The 19,874-nt window shown below is 37.2% G+C and overlaps 1 protein-coding gene across 5 annotated transcripts in view; it reads right to left on the bottom strand.

Annotated features, from left to right (window-relative positions):
* The window catches only part of ARID4B (AT-rich interaction domain 4B), a 142,539-nt gene that overhangs the window by 17,813 nt on the left and 104,852 nt on the right, over nucleotides 1–19,874 (bottom strand). For all 5 annotated transcript variants that reach the window (XR_006383268.1, XM_044239333.1, XM_044239335.1 and 2 more), the window contains 2 exons: nucleotides 10,513–10,597; nucleotides 7,810–8,008 (listed from right to left, as the gene is read on the bottom strand). Coding sequence is in view for 4 of the 5 variants with exons in the window: in XM_044239333.1 (XP_044095268.1) it covers nucleotides 7,810–8,008; nucleotides 10,513–10,597 (284 nt within the window). In the remaining variant the exon portion in view is untranslated. The remainder of the gene's footprint in view (nucleotides 1–7,809; nucleotides 8,009–10,512; nucleotides 10,598–19,874) is intronic.

Below are 19,874 nucleotides of genomic sequence, written 5' to 3'. Positions count from 1 at the left end.
TATGATCTCTCTGACAAATAATTAAATTCTTTAAGAAAATTACTCCCATTTCCCACCATACTTTCTATATATAGTTATCTTTAGTTAATTAAATATGCTATTTGTAATGTATATAAATGTGGTTCACTGCAGAAGTAGCACACTTAATAAACTTCCTTTCTCATAGAACCATTTCTTTTTCCAAGTTTCCAAAAGTCCTTTTTTCTATGTTATGTCTTCCTCTGGTAGGCCTTTCACATTTATTTCTCTTTTTTTAAAGATTTACTAAGCAGTGAGACAGCATGAGCAGAAGAGGAGAGGGAGAGGGAGAAGCAGACTCCCCACTGGGCAGGGAGCCTGACAGAGGGCTCGATTCCAAGACCCTGAGTTCATGAACCGAGCCAAAGGCAGACGCTCAACTAACTGAGCCACCCAGGTGCACCTTTTCACATTTATTTCGTAAAGTCAAGCACTCCATCCAGTTCCCTTATTCAGCAAATCTCTCTGTCCTAAAGGCCGACTTTCTACTCCATCTAGCTGGCTGCTCTCTGGGTCTGCTCTAACAGCCATCGTCCTAGGAATTCCCTTCACTGCTTTCTCTTGACAGAGACCCACTGTTAAGTGAAATGCCCATCTTCCCCCTTCTTGGTTTCTTCCCATATATGTTGGAGCACATCATCTAGTACTTTCCTGAAAAAGGCACAGAGGAGATATTCTTTGTCTACATGTCTAAATACATCCTAACCCTCAAACTTCATTGTTTTATGGATAGTTTAACCAGGTATGGAATTCCAAGTTGAAAATTATTTCCCTTCAAAATTTTTAAAGTACTTTGCTTGTAAGTGTTAAAAACTCTACTGTCATTTGTCTTTTCATCTTAAGTGGTGGTTTTTATTCCTGGTGTTTTAAAATTTCATAATAATGCACTGGGGCATGGCTCCTTCTTCACTGATTTTTCAGGTGTCTGATGGGCTCTTTCAATATAAAGATTCAATGTCCTGGGGCGCCTGGGTGGTACAGTTGGTTAAGCATCTGTCTTCAGTTCAGGCTCGGGTCATCATCTTTGGAATTGAGCCCCACATTTGGCTCTCTGCTTTTCCCTTTCTCCCTCTCCCTTGTGTCACCCCCACCCTGCCAGCTGGTGCTCTCTCTCACACCCACACATTTTCTCAAATAAATGAATAAAATCGTCAAAAAATAAAAATAAATATTCCAGTCAGTTCTCCAGATTTTTCTTCTTTTAGTTACTCAGTAATTTCTACACCCACCTAAGGAATAAGGATTATTCCAGAATGACCCTAGTGATTAATATGTATACAGGGGATGGGGAGACTACACCACGGTATATATACAGCACTCACTAAGGAGAGAGCGAACATAAGAATAAGCATGATATGTAATATATAGTATGTATAATAATAAATATTCACTAAGATATGAAGTATAAAGCAATAAATCAATAATATAGTTGTGAGATAGTTCATAAGAAAACCCTGAGTTTTTTTTCTTGTTCAGTTTTCCAAAATCCAATTGCTTTTTATAGTTACATGTAACCAGAAATGCTGTTTCCGTGGCTTCTTGATTCCTCACGCTGACCGATTCTAGCAGTAATGCTAGTATCTCTCTCCAAAAAAACAAAGATATAAACATGTAAGTATACTCTAATTAACAGTGGTGTGTGTGGTTGTTAATTTCTTCCCCTCTAATTTCACTATTCCTAGAAAAAGACTCGATATCACTCATCTCCTAACATTTCCATTACTGCTTCCTTATACTTTCTGGAAGTTCTCCTCAAATTTAAACTATGCTTTATTGAAGTATAGTTTCAATTTTTATTTCCAAGTTTTTCTTCTTCTTTGTTCACATTATACTGTTCACATATATATACCTTTTCACATTATACTGTTCTTTTTTATAGATGCTTATGGGTTCTCTGAGATTAATAATAACCAGAGATAATTTAATGGTTTACATTTGTTACCTTCATTATCTCTCTCCTCAAGGGTCATTTCTTCTGTTTTAGTTTCAATCTTTTATGCTGGAGCTTTCCTTGATTACTCACACTGAAGGATGACCTACTAAAACTTGACTGTGTTGGTAGAGTTTATTAATGGAAAAACTGTCCATTTGGTGATTAATCAGAAATCTAGTTTACTTAGGGGATCTCTGGTACTAAAATGTGGAAGAGTACTCTCTAGAGGGGCACCTGGGTGGCTGAGTGGGTTAAGCCTCTGCCTTCAGCTCAGGTCATGTTCTCAGGATCCTGGGATAGAGCCCCATGTCGAGCTCTCTGCTGAGCAGAGAGCAGGCAGAGAACTTCCCCCTCTCTCTCTGCCTGCCTCTCTGCCTACTTGTCATTTCTGTCAAATAAATAAATAAAACTTAAAAAAAAAAAAAGAGTACTCTCTAGAGACATTCAATTTCTCCACAGAATTTCAACCATCACCCACTCTCTTGTTCTGTTCCCAGCCCATTTCACACCAAGGGGAAAGACTCCTAGCTGTCTGTGTTCTACACTTTTGGGTGGTCTCACATTTTTAGAAAAATTTTATTCATTTATTTAAGAGAGGGAGAGAGGGAGAGCACAGGCTAAGGGGCAGAGGGAAAAGCGGACTCCAGTCAAAGCAGGGAGTCTGACCGAGGGTTCCATCCCAGAACCCTGGGATCATGACCTGAGCTGAAGGCAAAATGCTTAAATGACAAAGGCACCCAGGTGCCCCTCACATTATTTTCCTTAAATATACATCTAGGGGTGCCTGGGTGGCTCAGTGGGTTAAAGCCTCTGCCTTCGGCTCAGGTCATGATTCCAGGGTCCTGGGATCAAGCCCCACATCGGGCTCTCTGCTCAGCAGGGAGCCTGCTTCCTCCTCTCTCTCTCTCTGCCTGCTTCTCTGCCTACTTGTGATCTCTGTCTGTCAAATAAATAAATAAAATCTTTAAAAAAATAAATATACATTTACATATACATATACACATGCATTCATAGCAACAATCATTTTTTAATTGGAAAGAATCTGAAATGTCTTGAACTTGAGCTATAGCCAAATCTAAAATAAACTAGAATTTACCACAGAAAAGGAAAAATATGAAGAAAAGAGTATCTGAAATGTTACAAATATGCCAATGTGATGCTCACTGTTGAATTATGCATAATAAGAAAAATAATCGAAATAACCTAAATATCTTTATCAAAAACTTTTTAAAAAGATTTTGAGAGAGAGCATGAGTAGTGAGGAGGAACAGAGGAAGAGGGAGAAGGAGACTCACTGCTAAGCAAGGAGATGGATGTGGGACTTGAGCCCAGGACCCCAGGAACATGACCTGGGCTGAACGCAGATGCTTACCCTACTGGGCCACCCAGGTGCCCTATCAAGAGCTAATTAAACAAATTATGATGCAGCTATTCCATAGTATGAATGTGCTGATACAGAAAGATTTATCAATTATACTATAGAGAGCCCTGCCCCAAAAGATGGGGCTTGTAGTGTCAATGATAAAATATCATATCGTATATATGTGTTATTTGGGGATATATATTTATTATAATATATAATAACATATCAATATATGAACAATTATACATCACACACATCTATCATATATATGGTATGTTAACACTATTTCTGAAATAATATAGCAACAAAAATGGGGACAATGACAACAGCAACAGAATGTGCAAGCCAAAAAGCAGATGAATGAGAGTAAACAGACCCAAGAAAGACAACCCTTTTCTCAAGTCAGCAGTGAATGGGGCTGAGAATAAAACGAGTCTGCCAGAGACTCAGGGATAACTAGCTATACCATGTACCTATGAAAATAAGCCCAAAATAAGAAGCATTAGGTGAACATTATCTGAAAAGCATTTAGGGCGCCTGGGTGGCTCAATCAGTTAAGTCTCCACTTTAGGCTCAGGTTATGATCCTGGGGTCCTGGGATCACGCCCCACATGGTCAAGCTCCCTGCTCAGCAGGAGTCTGCTTCTCCGTCTGCCTCTGCCCTCCCCCTGGCTTGTGTGCTCTCTCTCTCTGGCTCACTCTCTCTCTCCCTCTCAAATAAATAAATAAAATTTTTGAAAGACAAAGTATTTACATTCCTAGATCCTCACTCCCACTGCCGCTTGCTAGGTGACTCCTCTTCTGGAAGTTTATTCTCTGAAGATGGTAAGACAGAGTTCCTGGCCTAGGCAATGCTAAGAACTATTGAAGGCATAGGTATAGGTGTGATGCTGAAGTCAGTGAAGTCAGGGAGCTAAAAATGCTAAGGCGCCCCTGGGTAGCCCAGTTGGTTAAGTGTCCAACTCTTGATCTTAGCTCAGGTCTTGACCTCAGGGTCATAAGTTCATGCCCGGTGTTGAGCTCCATGCTAGGTGTGGAGTCTACTTAAAAAAAAAAAAAAATGCTAAGAACTTCCCCTCTTCCCTTTCTTATTCCTCAACTGGATAGCCATTCTTTTACCCTCCAGTCAAGACTAGAAGACTCCTCTCTTTAGAATGCAACTAGTCTAAGAAACAGACCTAAAGATCTGACAGTAGTCCTCTCCAAAAAATGACCCACCCAGAATACCCTACAGTGAAACTCAAAGTTGACCTGTCCCAATCATGTGCTCAAGATTCCTAATCGGGAGAAGACAGCCAAGGAAAAAGTCCTTGGAGGAAAGATCAAGTCCAAGGAAAAGATCAAAACAATAAAGCAGGAAAAAACAAATTGGAAGTAAGTACCCATGCAAAAGAAGAACAAACACAAGTAACATTCTTTGGAAAGGGCAAAGACAGAAAGATAAGATGTTGTACCCAACTTCAAAGAACAGAAATGGTACGAGACCATATAGAAAATAAAGAGCTCTTGAAAATTAAAACCACTACAGCTGTCACTAAGCATTATAGCAGTAAATTAATAGTCAATAAAAGGATCATAAGATGAAGTAGGGACGCCTGGGTGGCTCAGTTGGTTAAGCAGCTGCCTTCGGCTGAGGTCATGATCCCAGCATCCTGGGATCGAGCTCTGCATCGGGCGCCCTGCTCGGCAGGGAGCCTGCTTCTCCCTCTGCCTCTGCTTGCCCATTCTGTCTGCCTGTGCTTGCTCTCCCTCCCTCTCTCTCTCTGACAAATAAAGAAAATCTTTAAAAAAAAAAAAAAAAAAAAAAGGATCATAAGATGAATTTGAGAAAATTTCTAAGTCAGAGAAAACAGGCACCTGGGTGGCTCAGTTAGTTAAGCGTCCAACTCTTGATTTCAGCTGAGGTACAGATCTCAGGGTCCTGGGATCAAGCCCTGCATCAGACTCCCAACTCAACAGGGAGTCTTCCCATCTCCCTCTGGCACTGCCCCTCCCCTGATCGTGTACTTGCACACACACTCTTCTCTCAAATAAATACATCTTTAGAAAAAAAAAAAAAGGAATCAAAGAAAAATATGAAATAATTAATAACAGCCCACCCCCAGAAAGAGAAACATAATAGAATATACTACAGAGAGTACAATATTGATATAATGATTAGCCAAGAAAAAAACCACACACACATGCGCACACAACCAGTAAATGCAGAGGACGAAATAATCAACAAAATAATTCAAGAAAAGAACGTGGAACAGAAAGGCACAAGTCTCTAGAATGAAAAGAGCCTAGCAAGAACACAAGACAGTAGATAAAAATACATCCATATAAGCCATAATCACTGTGAAATTCTAGGACATTAGAAACAAAGATTCAAGATTCCAAAGATAGGAAAAAGCAAAAAGCGAAAAACAAAACAAAACAAAACAAGTCACACAGAAAGAATGAGTTATTGGAAGAGTTCTGGACTTCACAGAAACAACATTAGTATATGTGCTGCCGAAGCGAGCACCACAGAAACAACATTAGAAGAAAAAAAAGACAATACCAATAAAATACTGAAGGAAAAACATTCAACCCAACTAAACCATGCACAGAACAGATTTTCTTAGACTTACATAGTCTCTCAAAACTTACCTCCTTCTCACCCACTTGTTCTTGAAAAGTTACTAGAGAGTATGTTCCGTATGCTCAAGGAGGGTTAAAAAAACATGAGATGCCAAAACAAAGCAATCCCAAGGAGTACTCTGAAGAGTGAGTGACTGTAGAATGGGATCTCCCCGGGAAGATATCCATATACCAGATGCGGGAGGAAACCAGTCCATTCTAGCAGTGTAGTGTGAAGGACTACTACCACTAAGACGGGATCAAGCCCCACATGGTCGAAAGGAGTTTAAAGAGGTTTAGCTTGCCCCCACAGAGTCAAAAGGAATGTCGAAAGCTGACTACCCAGAAGAAACATTTTGCTCTGACCTGCACCTGAAAGCTAGAGGTGTAAGATAAGGTGTAAGAGGCTTTGGTAGGCCTAAAATCACAAAATACAGAGCAGCTTCCTACTCCCATATTCTTGTTCATCATCCACTACATTTACATCAAATTTTCAGATCATGGAGGGCCTCAATGTATCCCAGAACGCCTCTATGACCTTGCCACACTGAATTTCCTTAGAGATGATTTTGCAAACTCTCAGAGAAGCTGAACATGAAGTAAGAATACGGCCTACAGACTCTATTCAGGTAACATTCTCAGGCAGCTTTCATCTGAGTGCAACAGCACCTTTTCTCACACAGCAAGGCTTATGCTTGCTACTCAGTTTAAAAAACACTCAACAATATGCTCTTCAGAAATGTATGTTTTTTACATACATACACACACACACACACACACACGTTTAGTTCTATAGAAAAATAAAGGAACGATAACGCTAAAATCAGGATATTAGGGGTGCCTGGGTGGCTCAGCTGGGTAAGTATCCACCTTCAACTTGGGTCATGATCCTGGGCTCCTGGGATCGAGGCCCGCATCAGGCTCCCCGCTCAGCGAAGAGTCTGCTCCTCCTTCTCCCTTTGCCTCTCCCCTTGCTTGCACTCACTCTCTCTTCTCACTCTCTCTCACCCACTCGCTCAGATAAATAAAATCTTTTAAAAAATTTTTTAAAAGTCAGGATATTAATTACTTCTGGGGCAGAAATGCAAAATTCTTTTAAATAAATACTGTTTGTTCATCACTATGGTAGACATACCAATGATCATATTTATATTATTCTTTAAATTACATATATATGTATACATTTTGATATACTATCTGTGTATCTGATACATCAGAAAATTACAGCCTGAACTTAAGAATATTTATAGCATTATAAAACTGGTTCATGTAAATAACCATCTAAACTAAGAAACATAAAACAATCTGTCATACTCCAAATGAGTAAAAATCCAAACTCTTAAGTCATGAGAAATGTCAAATATTTTTATGAAGAAACATACTTCATTTAACAGGTCATATTTCCCCCTTTCCCTGACAGTCAAATTGATTAAATCCCCTCTCCAGTCTTCCTCATTTTTATTATTTGATAGTTCTGCTTCATTCTGCCTTAAGTATTAAGCAATAATGCCATCATAAAAAAGATCAGAATAGATGTAATCAAGATAAGCAAAGTTTGGTATTCTTTATAAAAAATTCAGTATAACTATATAGTCTAATATTGCATAAGACAAACCATGCTTTTACCTGGCAATGAAGAAGGACAGTACCTGAAAAACCCACAGTACAGTACGGTAGGGTGAATAATAAATCGTAACTAAAATTTAATGACACCTTTAGGTCTACTACTGATAGAAATATTTCCAATCAATCAATGGCTGATTTTATTTCAAGTAACAACAGAAAACAAAATTATGGTCCAATTAAAAAACAGTGAATTGGCTTTATAGAATTTGACTTGTAACAACTAAAAATATAGAGTTGCATGCAACAGGACATTTGTTATGTTTACCTTGAAGTCCATTAAGGATAGAAGTAATTTCTATGGATTTAATATGAGCTGTATCAGAGTTTTTGGCATCGGTAAGATCCAGTTTGGATACCATTTCCGGAGACGGATTTGTCTGGAAAGGCGGTTTTGACAAGCGCCGAAGTTTACAGCTCTTAGGAGAGTATTTTTCATCTTTGTCTTTTTCTTTATCTAATTTATTCTAGGTTAAGAAAAAAAAGTATCTCATGTTAGCCATAATTTATCATGAAGCATTTATTAGTAGCAATGTTAACACTCATTTTAAAGTTGTTATTACATATCATTAAATAATACGAGAGTAAAGAACATAAGAAGCTCCTCACAAACAGCCAAAAATGTTTTTCCAAAGTTTTAAACAAATACTATAGGATAAATAAAACATTTTTGTCTAATACTTAAATTTTAATAGTGGAGATAAATTAGTGATCCCATAAGCAATTCAGACTAACAAACCACATACTGGTAATAACTGACATCATAAATTCTTCAAAATTAAAACCCAAAAGGCTTAAATATTCACTAAAAAAAATTTCAACCTGGTAGTTTCAAAACTTCTAACATTTTCAATATAAAATGTTGGTTGGGAATGACAAAATTCCAAACATCTTCAGTTAGCTGATACTGGGAATAACTCTAAACAAATGATCTCTTAAAAAGTGAAGTCACAAGGCAACCTCCCTCCCTCATGTCGAAAAAAACTGTCCGTTTACAACTAAAATGAGGAGAGGCAAACTAAAATACTTCCTGGAAACTGCTTTTTAAATTTGTTTTGAAAATAATGTATAGGAAAAATCACTGAGACGAGCCTCCTAAATGATGCTGCAGAGCATGACGGAGCAGTAGACAACTCTGACGTCCCACCACAGAGACAGACTACAGAATCTCAGGGACTACTTTCACACTTCTCTCAAAAGTGGAACATCACTATCATCATTCTGGATGCAGAGAAGATAATTCATGACATATTACAGATGTTTCGGGGTAACAGTTCTCCAAGTGTGGTCCCTGGACCGACACCAAGAGCATTTTATTGGAATGTGTTAGAAATGCAAACTCCCAGAACCAACCTCAGATCTAGTGAATCATAAATGCTGGGGATGGGGGGCACCTGGGTGGCTCATTGGGTTAAAGCCTCTGCCTTTGGCTCAGGTCATGATCTCAGGGTCCTGGGATTGAGGCCCGCATCGGGCTCTTTGCTCAGCGAGGGGCCTGCTTCCTCCTCCCTCTCTGCCTGCCTCTCTGCCTACTTGTGATCTCTTCAAGTAAATAAATAAAATCTTTAAAAAAAAAAAAATGCTGGAGATGGAGCCAAGCCATCGGAGTTCCAACAAGTCCTCCAGGTGACTGTGAGAGATGCTCAAGTGTGAGAGCCACTCACTTAAGACATCTGGACTTAATTCTCAGAATGCAATGAAAAGCCTGATGTGCAGGTAGATGACCACAACCTATCAGTAATTAGTGCTGCTCCATTTTTTCTTCTGTTGCTAGCCTTTTCACTACTTCATTACTTTATTCCAGAGACCATAATGTATCCTGTACTCTTAGGGCAGAAAAGGTCCACCCCATTGGGAATTCAAATATGGCTTTTAATGGCTATCAGAAGACAGACGAGACAGAGTGAGGGAGGAGTGTGTAATATCAGAGTATTATCTAGAAAGCTCTTCCAAAATTCACATGATTCTTCCCTAATGACCAGGAATTAATATATGCCCTGGGAGGGGGCAAGAACTGAACTGAGAATAAATATTTAGGGAAAAACTCCTAGGGAATGATTTCTTGTTTCAAAGATTTTGTTTATTTATTTGACAGAGATAACAAGTAGGCAGAGAAGCAGGCAGAGAGAGAGGGGGAAGCAGGCTCCCTGCTGGGCAGAGAACCCGATGCAGGGCTCAATCCCAGGACCCTGAGATCATGACTTAGGCGAAAGGCAGAGGCCTAACCCACTGAGCTACCCAGGCGCCCCCAGAATGAATATTCCCATCCCTACCTCCTCCTCTACCTGAGAAATACTCCCTCCTAAAACTTGCTTTGTCTGTGGAAATGGGCTTTTTTAACACCACTCGCATACAACCCTTCCAGTAGCTAAAGATAATACTATATATTCTGATTTCCATACTTCCCAGTAAAGACCAAAAGTGGAGATGAAAGGGGTTTGAGAAACCCTAATTATAGCCCCTGGGTTGCTACACCGAAACTTGAAGAACAGATCCAATTTTACAGTGAGAAAAGAACAATTGCTCTGGGGGAAGCTTGCATGATCTGGGGCCACCAGCTCTTCAGATGCCCCCTCCTTTTCTTCCCCTAAATAGTATACAGGCATAGACTAAAAGCCAGGCTCCCGGTCATACTATTTTATGGCTCCTAGCTGGAAATGAGAGGGGCAAAAAGGATGGAAATAAGTAAGCGAAACCTGGCTGGGTGGCCTTACACAATGCTGGGATTAAAACAAGCCTCAAAGATCACTTAGTACAGTACTGTTCCTAAAGACCTTTCCATAAGCTGACAATTTTAACTATACCCAGATCTAGCATTTGGTAAATTCACTGCTCTTGAGTATTGCTATCTCTACCAACACTAACACACACACACACACACACACGCTTAATGCATATTTTAGAGGAAATTTTCTTTAATTAACAGCTATGATGTAGCAAAAAAAGCATTTTTAGCAAAATAACTACTTACCTTTATTTTCTTCCGATGTTTTATCTTTGGCACGTTTTTATCAGCAGGTCTTACTATTTTATCTGCTTTAATCCATTCATCATATCTAAAATTAAAAGAAATTCATATAAGTACACAAAACCTCACTTATGTAACTATGCCATACTAAAGAGAAACTCATAAATAGAATTGTAACATTTTAGAACAGGAAACGTCAACTTCCTGGTTCAACGAATAAAGCTACCAAGGTCCAAAAAGAGAGATGAAGTGATATGCCCAAGGACATAATGTCAGCTACTGGCTGAACCAAGACCAGAAAGATCTCTTGACATCTAAACTAGCACCCCTTACCCTGTTACCATAACTAAAAGAAACCAAATTTGTATTGTAAAGAAACCACAATTTTTTCTACATTTTTTTTTGTCTTACTCTGTTTGCCTTTTAAGCAGCAAGTAGACCATTTTTCCCTCCTAGACACATCAGGAAGCTAAGGTAATATGCTCTAGTTTTAAATGACATTGTGTTATAAAAGAGCATAATACGTAACTTACAGACAATGCAAAATCAACAGGAAAAAACAAAAAAAAACACCTTCTCATAAAATAGTGGGAAATCTTTACTCGGCCAAGTTTTTCAATATTCTGAGATGCTTCCTACATATACACCCAGCTAAGAGTCAATAGCTCTGATGGCCTTCCCACTCAATGCCGACAATCTCTCTGAGTTTCACAGGGTGCAACTTACTCCCAACTGCAATAAATCTATTTGTTTAAAGCAAAAAGGAATGGCAGTTTATTTTTGTAAAAACTCAACTAAAAGGAAGAAACATTAAAAATGAGTTAACATCTTTTTATGTTCAAAAGTTATATATATTTATTGTGATGGAAAACTCACTAGCGTTTTTAACTCCAGAACATGAAGAACTGAAAATAAGCTTTTAAATGAAAATGTCCTCATTAGTAGAAGTAATAAATGATGTAACAGAGGCCCCAAACCAGGCATTAAATGATCTGGGTCATCACCTAACTGAGAAAGTATATTCTTGCTCCGGAGTGGGCCTGAAATGTATGGCTGTAACAACTCCCACGCAAATTGCTACTGCTGGTGCAAACACTGGCTTTCCTAGGGCCTAGGGCACACCCCCCAGGCAAGGGATTAGGTCTGTATCTGCTGGAAGCTGCTGAGGGCCAAAGCGATAATTAGAATGAGGAAGAACGGAATGCGCTCTAAGAAAGTCTTCCTAGAACTTCCCTGTGGCTGGTTATGTGGCCCTGATCAAGCCATTCTCTACATCAGACTCAGTGTATTCTGCATCAAATAAGACTGTGTTTAAAAAAGAAAAATAAAAAAATAAGACTGCACAGCACATCTAGTTTTCAATAATCAAACATAGTAAGAACTTCGAAAAGTATTAAAACAAGTATTATTCTACTCAACACATCCCTTTTGGCATTTATACTGGCATGGTATCACCTTCCTAAATACTTACAGTACTTATAACTTTCCCATGAATACTGAAAATTGCATTATGCTTGAGATGAAAGCTATTTATTTCCTTCCAAAACTGGAATGAAGGTGGAAAATGAAGAAAAAATATAGTATCTCTGCCCTTCACAAAGCTGAATGTAAATGTCTAGAAGTGGGTCTTACTTGGATATAGTTATGGAAGTTAATGCTGCGTACTTTGTTTAAAAGAAAACAAAACAAGCTATCTTCTTATGAGATAATTGAAGACAGTTCATGATGGTTACTTATACCTAACATCAACGTAAACTAAACAAGGATATATTATTTTTTACCTTTCTTTACTCAAAACTATCTGTTACGCAGTTAGTTTGTAATATCAGACATTTTTACTATTCAATTTGGGCTTTTGGCATGAATTATATTTCAAATTAGGACAAAACAGTAGTTGCAACTTAAGATCATCACCATGATATCTATACTTGTCAAATACATCAAATAAGCAAAAAAAAAAAAAGAAAAAAGAAAGAAAGAAAGAAAGAAAAAACAAAACAAAAACAAAAACAGTTATTGCCTCAATAGCTGAAACGTTCATCATGAGGGAGAAAGATTTATGAGTCACAGAGAATGGATATTCTCTTAGGAACAAGGTAGAAGAAACATGCACATCAATAAAGTAACAGCTGCTGCCTTGGTACAGGATGATGCCCACTGCCTAAGCTCCACCAGTATACACATGCTATCTGGTCACCATTTTCTGAAGAGTCCTGTAAGAAGACTGGCTATCAGAAGAACTTAAAGTAGTGACTGTGGAATGTGTAAAGAGCATTGGACAAAGCAGAAATGAAAAAAGACAAATTCTGAAATTAGATGAAAGGAACTATACACACTTATAAAATACTGGAATACAGTATTTAAACACTATGGTCTTACTATCTTGGATGACAGTTTTGTTTTAAAATAATGAGTATTCTGTATGGTTTTAAGAGATGCCTTGGAAAATTCTTTAAATATGTTTCCTATTGAAATAATAGGTACTTCGTACATAGTAACTTACAGTCCTATAAATATTAGTTAATATTATTACTCCTGTATTATTTGCCTCTTTCTGATTCTAATTTCTCAGTGTTTTTTGCTTGTTTAGGTATTCCCCTGTTCTGACACTATTCTTTTAGATTTGTTCTTTTCTTGGCCAGACTTATTCTCTATTTTTAATAAAATGTAGTGACACAATATTTTTATTGTTATTATAATTAATAACCTTTAGAACTAGAACATGCCTTAAAAATCTATCAATGAATTTACTTCACAGATTAAGAAAACTCAAACCATGGAAGTAAACTGACTCTGCGAGCAATAGATTTGCCAAAAAAGCATGAGGTAGGGAGTTAGAGAAAAATGGGTAAGGGACTGCCTCTTAAGACATTCTGGTCAATACCAGAATAATAGTAGAGGGCATGGATGGCAGGTCCTATCCAGAGAAAGAACAGAGAAAAGAATAGTAGATCAGCAGATAGAAAAGCCACATTAAGAACGCACAACCTGTGATGAGGAAGAACCGAAAACAACGTGAGAATTTTGATTAAGGGAGAGCTTTCAGATTATAAATGCCCTTACCAAATAAAGTTGAGATCATTGACACAAACATTAACCCAGACAAATATTTCAAAACTTAATGAGGTTTTAAATAGCATTTTAGTTTTTGATTACTCTTACAAGGAACAAAGATTAGAAAATAAACTGAGAGCTGTTAACTGATCACTGTATTTTAAAAATAATTAATATTCCTTCCCTTTATGCAATTACTCAGAGTATCATGCAAGTGTTCCATTTTCTTTACAGAGTACTTTCAAAGAACAGAAAAGAGAGACACGAAAGTTCATGTGGGAGAAAAACAAAAACCGGTGCTCAAAACAAAACACTACCAAAACTTTTCCTACAAACACTAACTCATAAAAGAAAGAGGAAGGCCAATTTAATTTTGACTTTCCTAGTGCCAGGTAATTTAAATAAAGGAGGCAATATTAATGGGTCAAGATCTCTGACTCCCTATCAAATACCAAGAATAAACACTTGAATGAAGGGAATCTAGTTCAGAACTACAAGAAGTTGATGATGTTCATTCTATATAAACATTGACTTTTAATACAGTGTATTTTATATTAAAGAGACCATACAATTACTGTGGGCAGAGTAAGAAAGTAATCAATGAAGACAGAAAATGAGAAAATTCAGCTCAAATCCAACTATCTTGAATACCATAAAAACCGAAATTACTGGAAGTGGCAAAGAGCAGAAAATTGCAGCTAAGAAAAAGAATACCATAAACTAGTTCTCAATTTCTCCTTAGAGTAACATATTAAGTAAGATATCCATTCATGCTTCAAAATACATTCTTAAAGAACATTAAGAATCTTAATAACTCAATGCAATACAGTTTGTTTGTTTTTTTAATTTGAAAACGTTTCTAGTCCTTTTCTCACATATCCTCAAATACACAGGCATGCCATCCTTCGCTTGGCTGTGACAGTCAGGGACTCTCCAATGTTCTCAATTCTGCTCTAAGTACCACAGAGGGAATCAAGAGCATATTTTGATGGGGTCTCTCCACTGCACAGGAAGAGCACTCCTTAACAGTTACTTAGGGGAACATGCCTTCAGACTTCAGGGAAACCATTTTTTCTCATTAAATACCTAGATCACTCTTCAAGGTTAGTGGGCCTGTTGCTGTCAGTTGTCATGTTTAGTGGTCATGTAGTCTGAGAACCAGGAGAAAATGCAAGCTAAGCAGTGGGCTTACAAACAAAATGACTTGCAGCTTTAGATCCAAGCAATAAGAGAGTGCTGTGAGGATGTCTGAAGCAAGCCAGGCAGTTTGGATTATTGTAAAAACTGTCCTGCCTTAAACTGGACATTACCTTTAGAAATTATGATCACAAGCCAGTAACTGGCCCCTTTGTGAGAAAAGGAAATATAGTTTGCCAGAGCACAATGAAAAGATTACTAAATTCTTCCATTTAAAAACAAATATTGAGGCACACCGGGGTGGCTGAGCATCTGCCTTTGGCTCAGGTTGTGGTCCTGGGGTCCTGGGACAGAGCCCCTCATCGGCCTCCGTACTCAGCAGGGAGCCTATTTCTCCCACTACTCCCCCTGCTTGTGTGTGCATGTGAACTCTCTCACTCGCTCTTGCTCTCAAATAAATAAAAACTTTAAAAATAAATAAAAACAAATATTGAAAAACAAATATTAAAACAAACTGAATTTAAAAAAATACTGAACAGAAAATTAAGTCTGTTACTAATTAGACCATACTTTTTCAATGATTAATAAATCTACTGTAATTAAAGGATGAAATCTAGATAAGTATCTCATCAATATTTAAAATATTAAGGAAGATATTTTCAAAGAATGTGTATGGCATACCTGAGAATATCTCTACTAACATTCAACTAATGGAACAAACATGAAAGAAAAGACACATGAGCATGGGGGCTTAAGTGGGTAGGAGAAGAATCCATGAAACAAGATGGGATAGGGAGGGAGACAAACCATAAGTGACTCTTAATCTCACGAAACAAACTGTGGGTTGCTGGGGGGAGGGGGGTTGGGGAAGGGGGGTAGGGTTATGGACATTGGGGAGGGTATGTGCTTTTGGGTAAATTGGAAGGGGAGATGAACCATGAGAGACTATGGACTCTGAAAAACAATCTGAGGGGCTTGAAGTGGCAGGGAGGTGGGAGGTTGGGGTACCAGGTGGTGGGTATTATAGCGGGCACAGCTTGCATGGAGCACTGGGTGTGGTGAAAAAATAATGAATACTGTTTTTCTGAAAATAAATAAATTGGAAAAAAAAATACATACATACTAAGGCAAAAAAAAAAAAAACAACAAAAAAAAACGTCTGCTCCCTGTCCTATATAGAATGAAAAAGCTGGACCAGATGATCCCTAAAGTAAAAAATTATATGAAACTATATATATATATATACATATATAAAAGTATGCATGAGGGCTTATTCATTTGATAAATGCTTCTTAGGTACTATTTATGTGATGGATTCTGCCCTAGGCACTGGGTATTCAGGAACGAAAGCAGCACTGCTCCTTCCCACAAGGAGTTTACCATGTAACAGAAGACAACACCAAGCAGTAATTACAGAAGTAACAATACAAACCTTCTCAACCTTCTGAAAGCAGCAGCCACATAGATATTTGAATTTTTTAAATGTGTTGAATTAAAATATGCATACAAAGCTAGAAGGAACCATTCAGAGACCATAACATACTTGCTCTCACCAGAGAAAAACAGCTTTCTGATTTTTGTTTGGATGTGTTGGCAAATCATCTAAGAAATTACTTGGCAATGATAAAAAAGGAAAACAATGTTAGTCAACCAGGTAAGAAACCAAAATGGTTCTGTTGCCCACATCAATTCAGATTTCGGTTCTTCATGACCCAACCAAACCACTTTTCAAAGGAATATTAGCAGCATGTATTAAGACATACTCCAAAAGACATAACCTTAGATATTAAAAAAAATTTACATGCAGAATAAAAATATTTTTAAAATAATTTCATAAGCAAAACCAAGCTGACATATTAAAAAGCTCACTATTTGAAACATGTATACAAATTACAAAAAATATAAAATCTAAGAGCCAATCATTAATTTAGATTAAACACTGAAATCATCTGTATTTTATTTTCTGTAATGATTAGAGAGACTCACTTAGTAACAGCTGAATAATTACATACTTTGTATCTTGCCTATCTATATATAAAAAGTTAATGAATGTCACATATTTTTATATATTTTTATATTTTTAAAACCTCACATCTAAAGTGGAAATTTTGGCTATCTTAGCAAGGAAAGAAATTTTTCCCCCTTCTTAAAGTAAAAAAATATATAGAAAAAAAAAGTATGACACTGTAATAGGAAAAAAGACCAAATCACATGAAAAACAGCAACAGCTATTAATTAAAAATTTTATAATCCATTTAATCCATATTTGCTTACTTTATGAATTTTCTGTAATAACCTCAATTTATACATATATTTTTAATGAGAGCATATCTAAAGCAAAATTTATAAAAGACCCACTGAACATAAATTTAATGCCTTCTGCCATGTTAAGATATAATGAAACAAAAATAAAGCATTATACTATTGAAAAATAAAATTCTAAGCATGCCATTAACATTTCATATTTCCACTTCATATAGCACTTAATATTAAATCCACATTAAAGACACAGAATGGTGCTCAGCATAATAAAGAATATAACAGAACGAGAATAATTTGGATAGTATAGCATAAACATATTTAATATTTGACACAAGCAGCGTATTGGACATGGTATTGTAATTATATCAACTGGTTTTCCTGAAGAGTTTAACTCTGTAAAATGAAACAAAGGTGTAAGTCTTTAGGCAGAGGTAATATGTAATGTTAAGAACACATCACAAAGCATTGTACCAGGCTCATTTATAGAGATTACTGCAAATGGTTAACAACTGAGGCATTCACTGTATTTTGTGACGCAGATACTGACTTAAAAGTACCTGAAAAGTTTACTTCATTAACATTTGATAAGTTCAGGGGACTGGTATCTATGCACAGTTAGACAAATATACCGATGAACCTACCTATCTACAAAACCACCAAATGAACAGGTCCATGTTTATGTTTTACATTAAATGTACCTGCCAACCTACAAAAACTACTGAATGGAACAGGTTCAATTCAGTAAACACTTTTAAATTAATACAAAGAAAGAAAGCCCATCTGAGTGCAAAAAGAACCAAGTTACTCATCTTTGTTTATGAAGGAAATATTTATATTCACTTGCACTGAAAAACTAGTCAACTCAAAAGTCGTATATTTTTTAAAAATTTTATTTATTTATTTGACAGAGAGAAATCACAAGTAGATGGAGAGGCAGGCAGAGAGAGAGAGAGAGAGAGAGAGAAGCAGGCTCCCTGCTGAGCAGAGAGCCCGATGCAGGACTCGATCCCAGGACCCTGAGATCATGACCTGAGCCGAAGGCAGCGGCTTAACCCACTGAGCCACCCAGGCGCCCCCAAAAGTCGTATTTTTAAAGTACAAATTATTATGTTCACTTCATTCACTATATGTCTCTACAGACAGGACTGTCTGATACAAAGCATCTTCATACTGCACAAGAATTTTTCACATGAGTGGCAACACAGTCCTTTGACTACCCGAGTATTTTTTAATTTTAGTATGTTTTCCATCCTAGAAAGTGAGTAAGCTGGGAGACTGTGACAGAGGGTTGAGGAAGTTGAGAGTTTGGAAAACATGACAGTGAGGTATGAAGAAAAAAAGAATGGGACACAGGAGGAAAAACATGCAAATGGAATTGGAAGTCTTGGTCAAAAAGACTCCCTATCCTCGGAGCACCTGGGTGGCTCAGTGGGTTAAGCCTCTGCCTTTGGCTCAGGTTATGATCAGGGTTCCTGGGATTGAGCCCTGCATCAGACTCTGCTCAGCAGGGAGCCTGCTTTCCCCCCCCGCCTCAGCAGGGAGCCTACTTATGATCTCTCTCTGTCAAATAAATAAATAAAATCTTTAAAAAAAAAAAAAGACTCCTTATCCTCTAAAACAAGTTTGTAGATACTCACTTAGAAACCACTGTCAGATCATCTTCATTTATAGTTTTTTAACTTCCATACTATAGCAATAAAGCAGACAAGTTCCTAGAGTACTTTGCTTTTCTTTCTATCATTACCAGAAGAATTATTTTGAAGCACAGGAACAGAACTCTGTATGTACTCTTCTGTCAACATTCCTAAGTCCAATGGAAGTAAGGCAAGGATCAGATTACACGGAAGTAAAAAAAAAAAAAAAGTAAGGCTGTAGAACATTCTGCAGATAGAAGGAATAAAGAAATCAAGCTGAAGTGACATAAAAATTCTTAAAGAGACAAAAGGAGACAGAGAAGGAAAGTCATAGAGCGGGAGTGTTTCCAATCAGATTCATTCTAGTCTCTCATCCTCAACCCCATTTTGGCTACTCATTGGGAGATGGGCTCTTATTATGACAAAAAAAGATCACAAAGAAGAACTGACTACCATATTTACATATAAAAATTAATTCAAAATTGGTAAAAAAAAAAAAACTTTGGTATTAGAGCTAAAACAAACATGGGGAAATTTTCACTACCCTGGATTTGGTGATATTTTCTACAATACAGCACCAAAAGCATGGACAACAAAGAAAAAATAGATATATTTGGATTTTATCAAATTTTAAAACTATGGTACATCAAGACACTGTCAAGAGAGTGAAAAGACAATTCTGCAGGTTCAAAGAATGGGAGAAAATATCTGCAAATTATTTATTTGAGGAAAGATTAATATACAGAACACATGAATAACACCTACCACTCAACAACAAAAACAATTCAAAAATGGGCAAAGGGCTTAAACAGACATTTCCCCGAGGAAGACATACAAATAGCCAATAAGGACACGAAAAGATGCCCAACATCACGAGTCACTATAAACATACAAATCAAAACCAAATGAGATACCTGCTAGGTTGGCTATAATAAACCTTTTTTTAAAAACAGAAAATAATAAAATGTTGGTGAGGACATGGAGAAACCAGAACCCCAATACAATTCTGGTAAGAATGTAAAATGGTGTAGCCTTTGCGGAAAATAGTTGAGACAGTTCCTCAGAAAGTTAAACAAAGAATTACCACATATAAAAGCATCAAGAGGCTCCAATGGAGAGGCAGGCCACAGCTGTTCCAATCTCCCATCAGTCTCTGTATTCTATAGGTGCCATTTTTATAGACTTGTCCCTTTTATATAGATTTTACCTTCTATTCTACTTCTATTTCATATCCAGGAGGTCCAATTTAGTTCAGTATTTGTTTCCTACTTACCAAAT

The sequence above is a fragment of the Neovison vison genome, chromosome 2, assembly GCF_020171115.1.
Source record: "Neovison vison isolate M4711 chromosome 2, ASM_NN_V1, whole genome shotgun sequence".
NCBI lineage: Eukaryota > Metazoa > Chordata > Mammalia > Carnivora > Mustelidae > Neogale > Neogale vison.
Note: the sequence above shows the minus strand (reverse complement) of the source record. Positions and strands in the feature narration are given on the sequence as shown.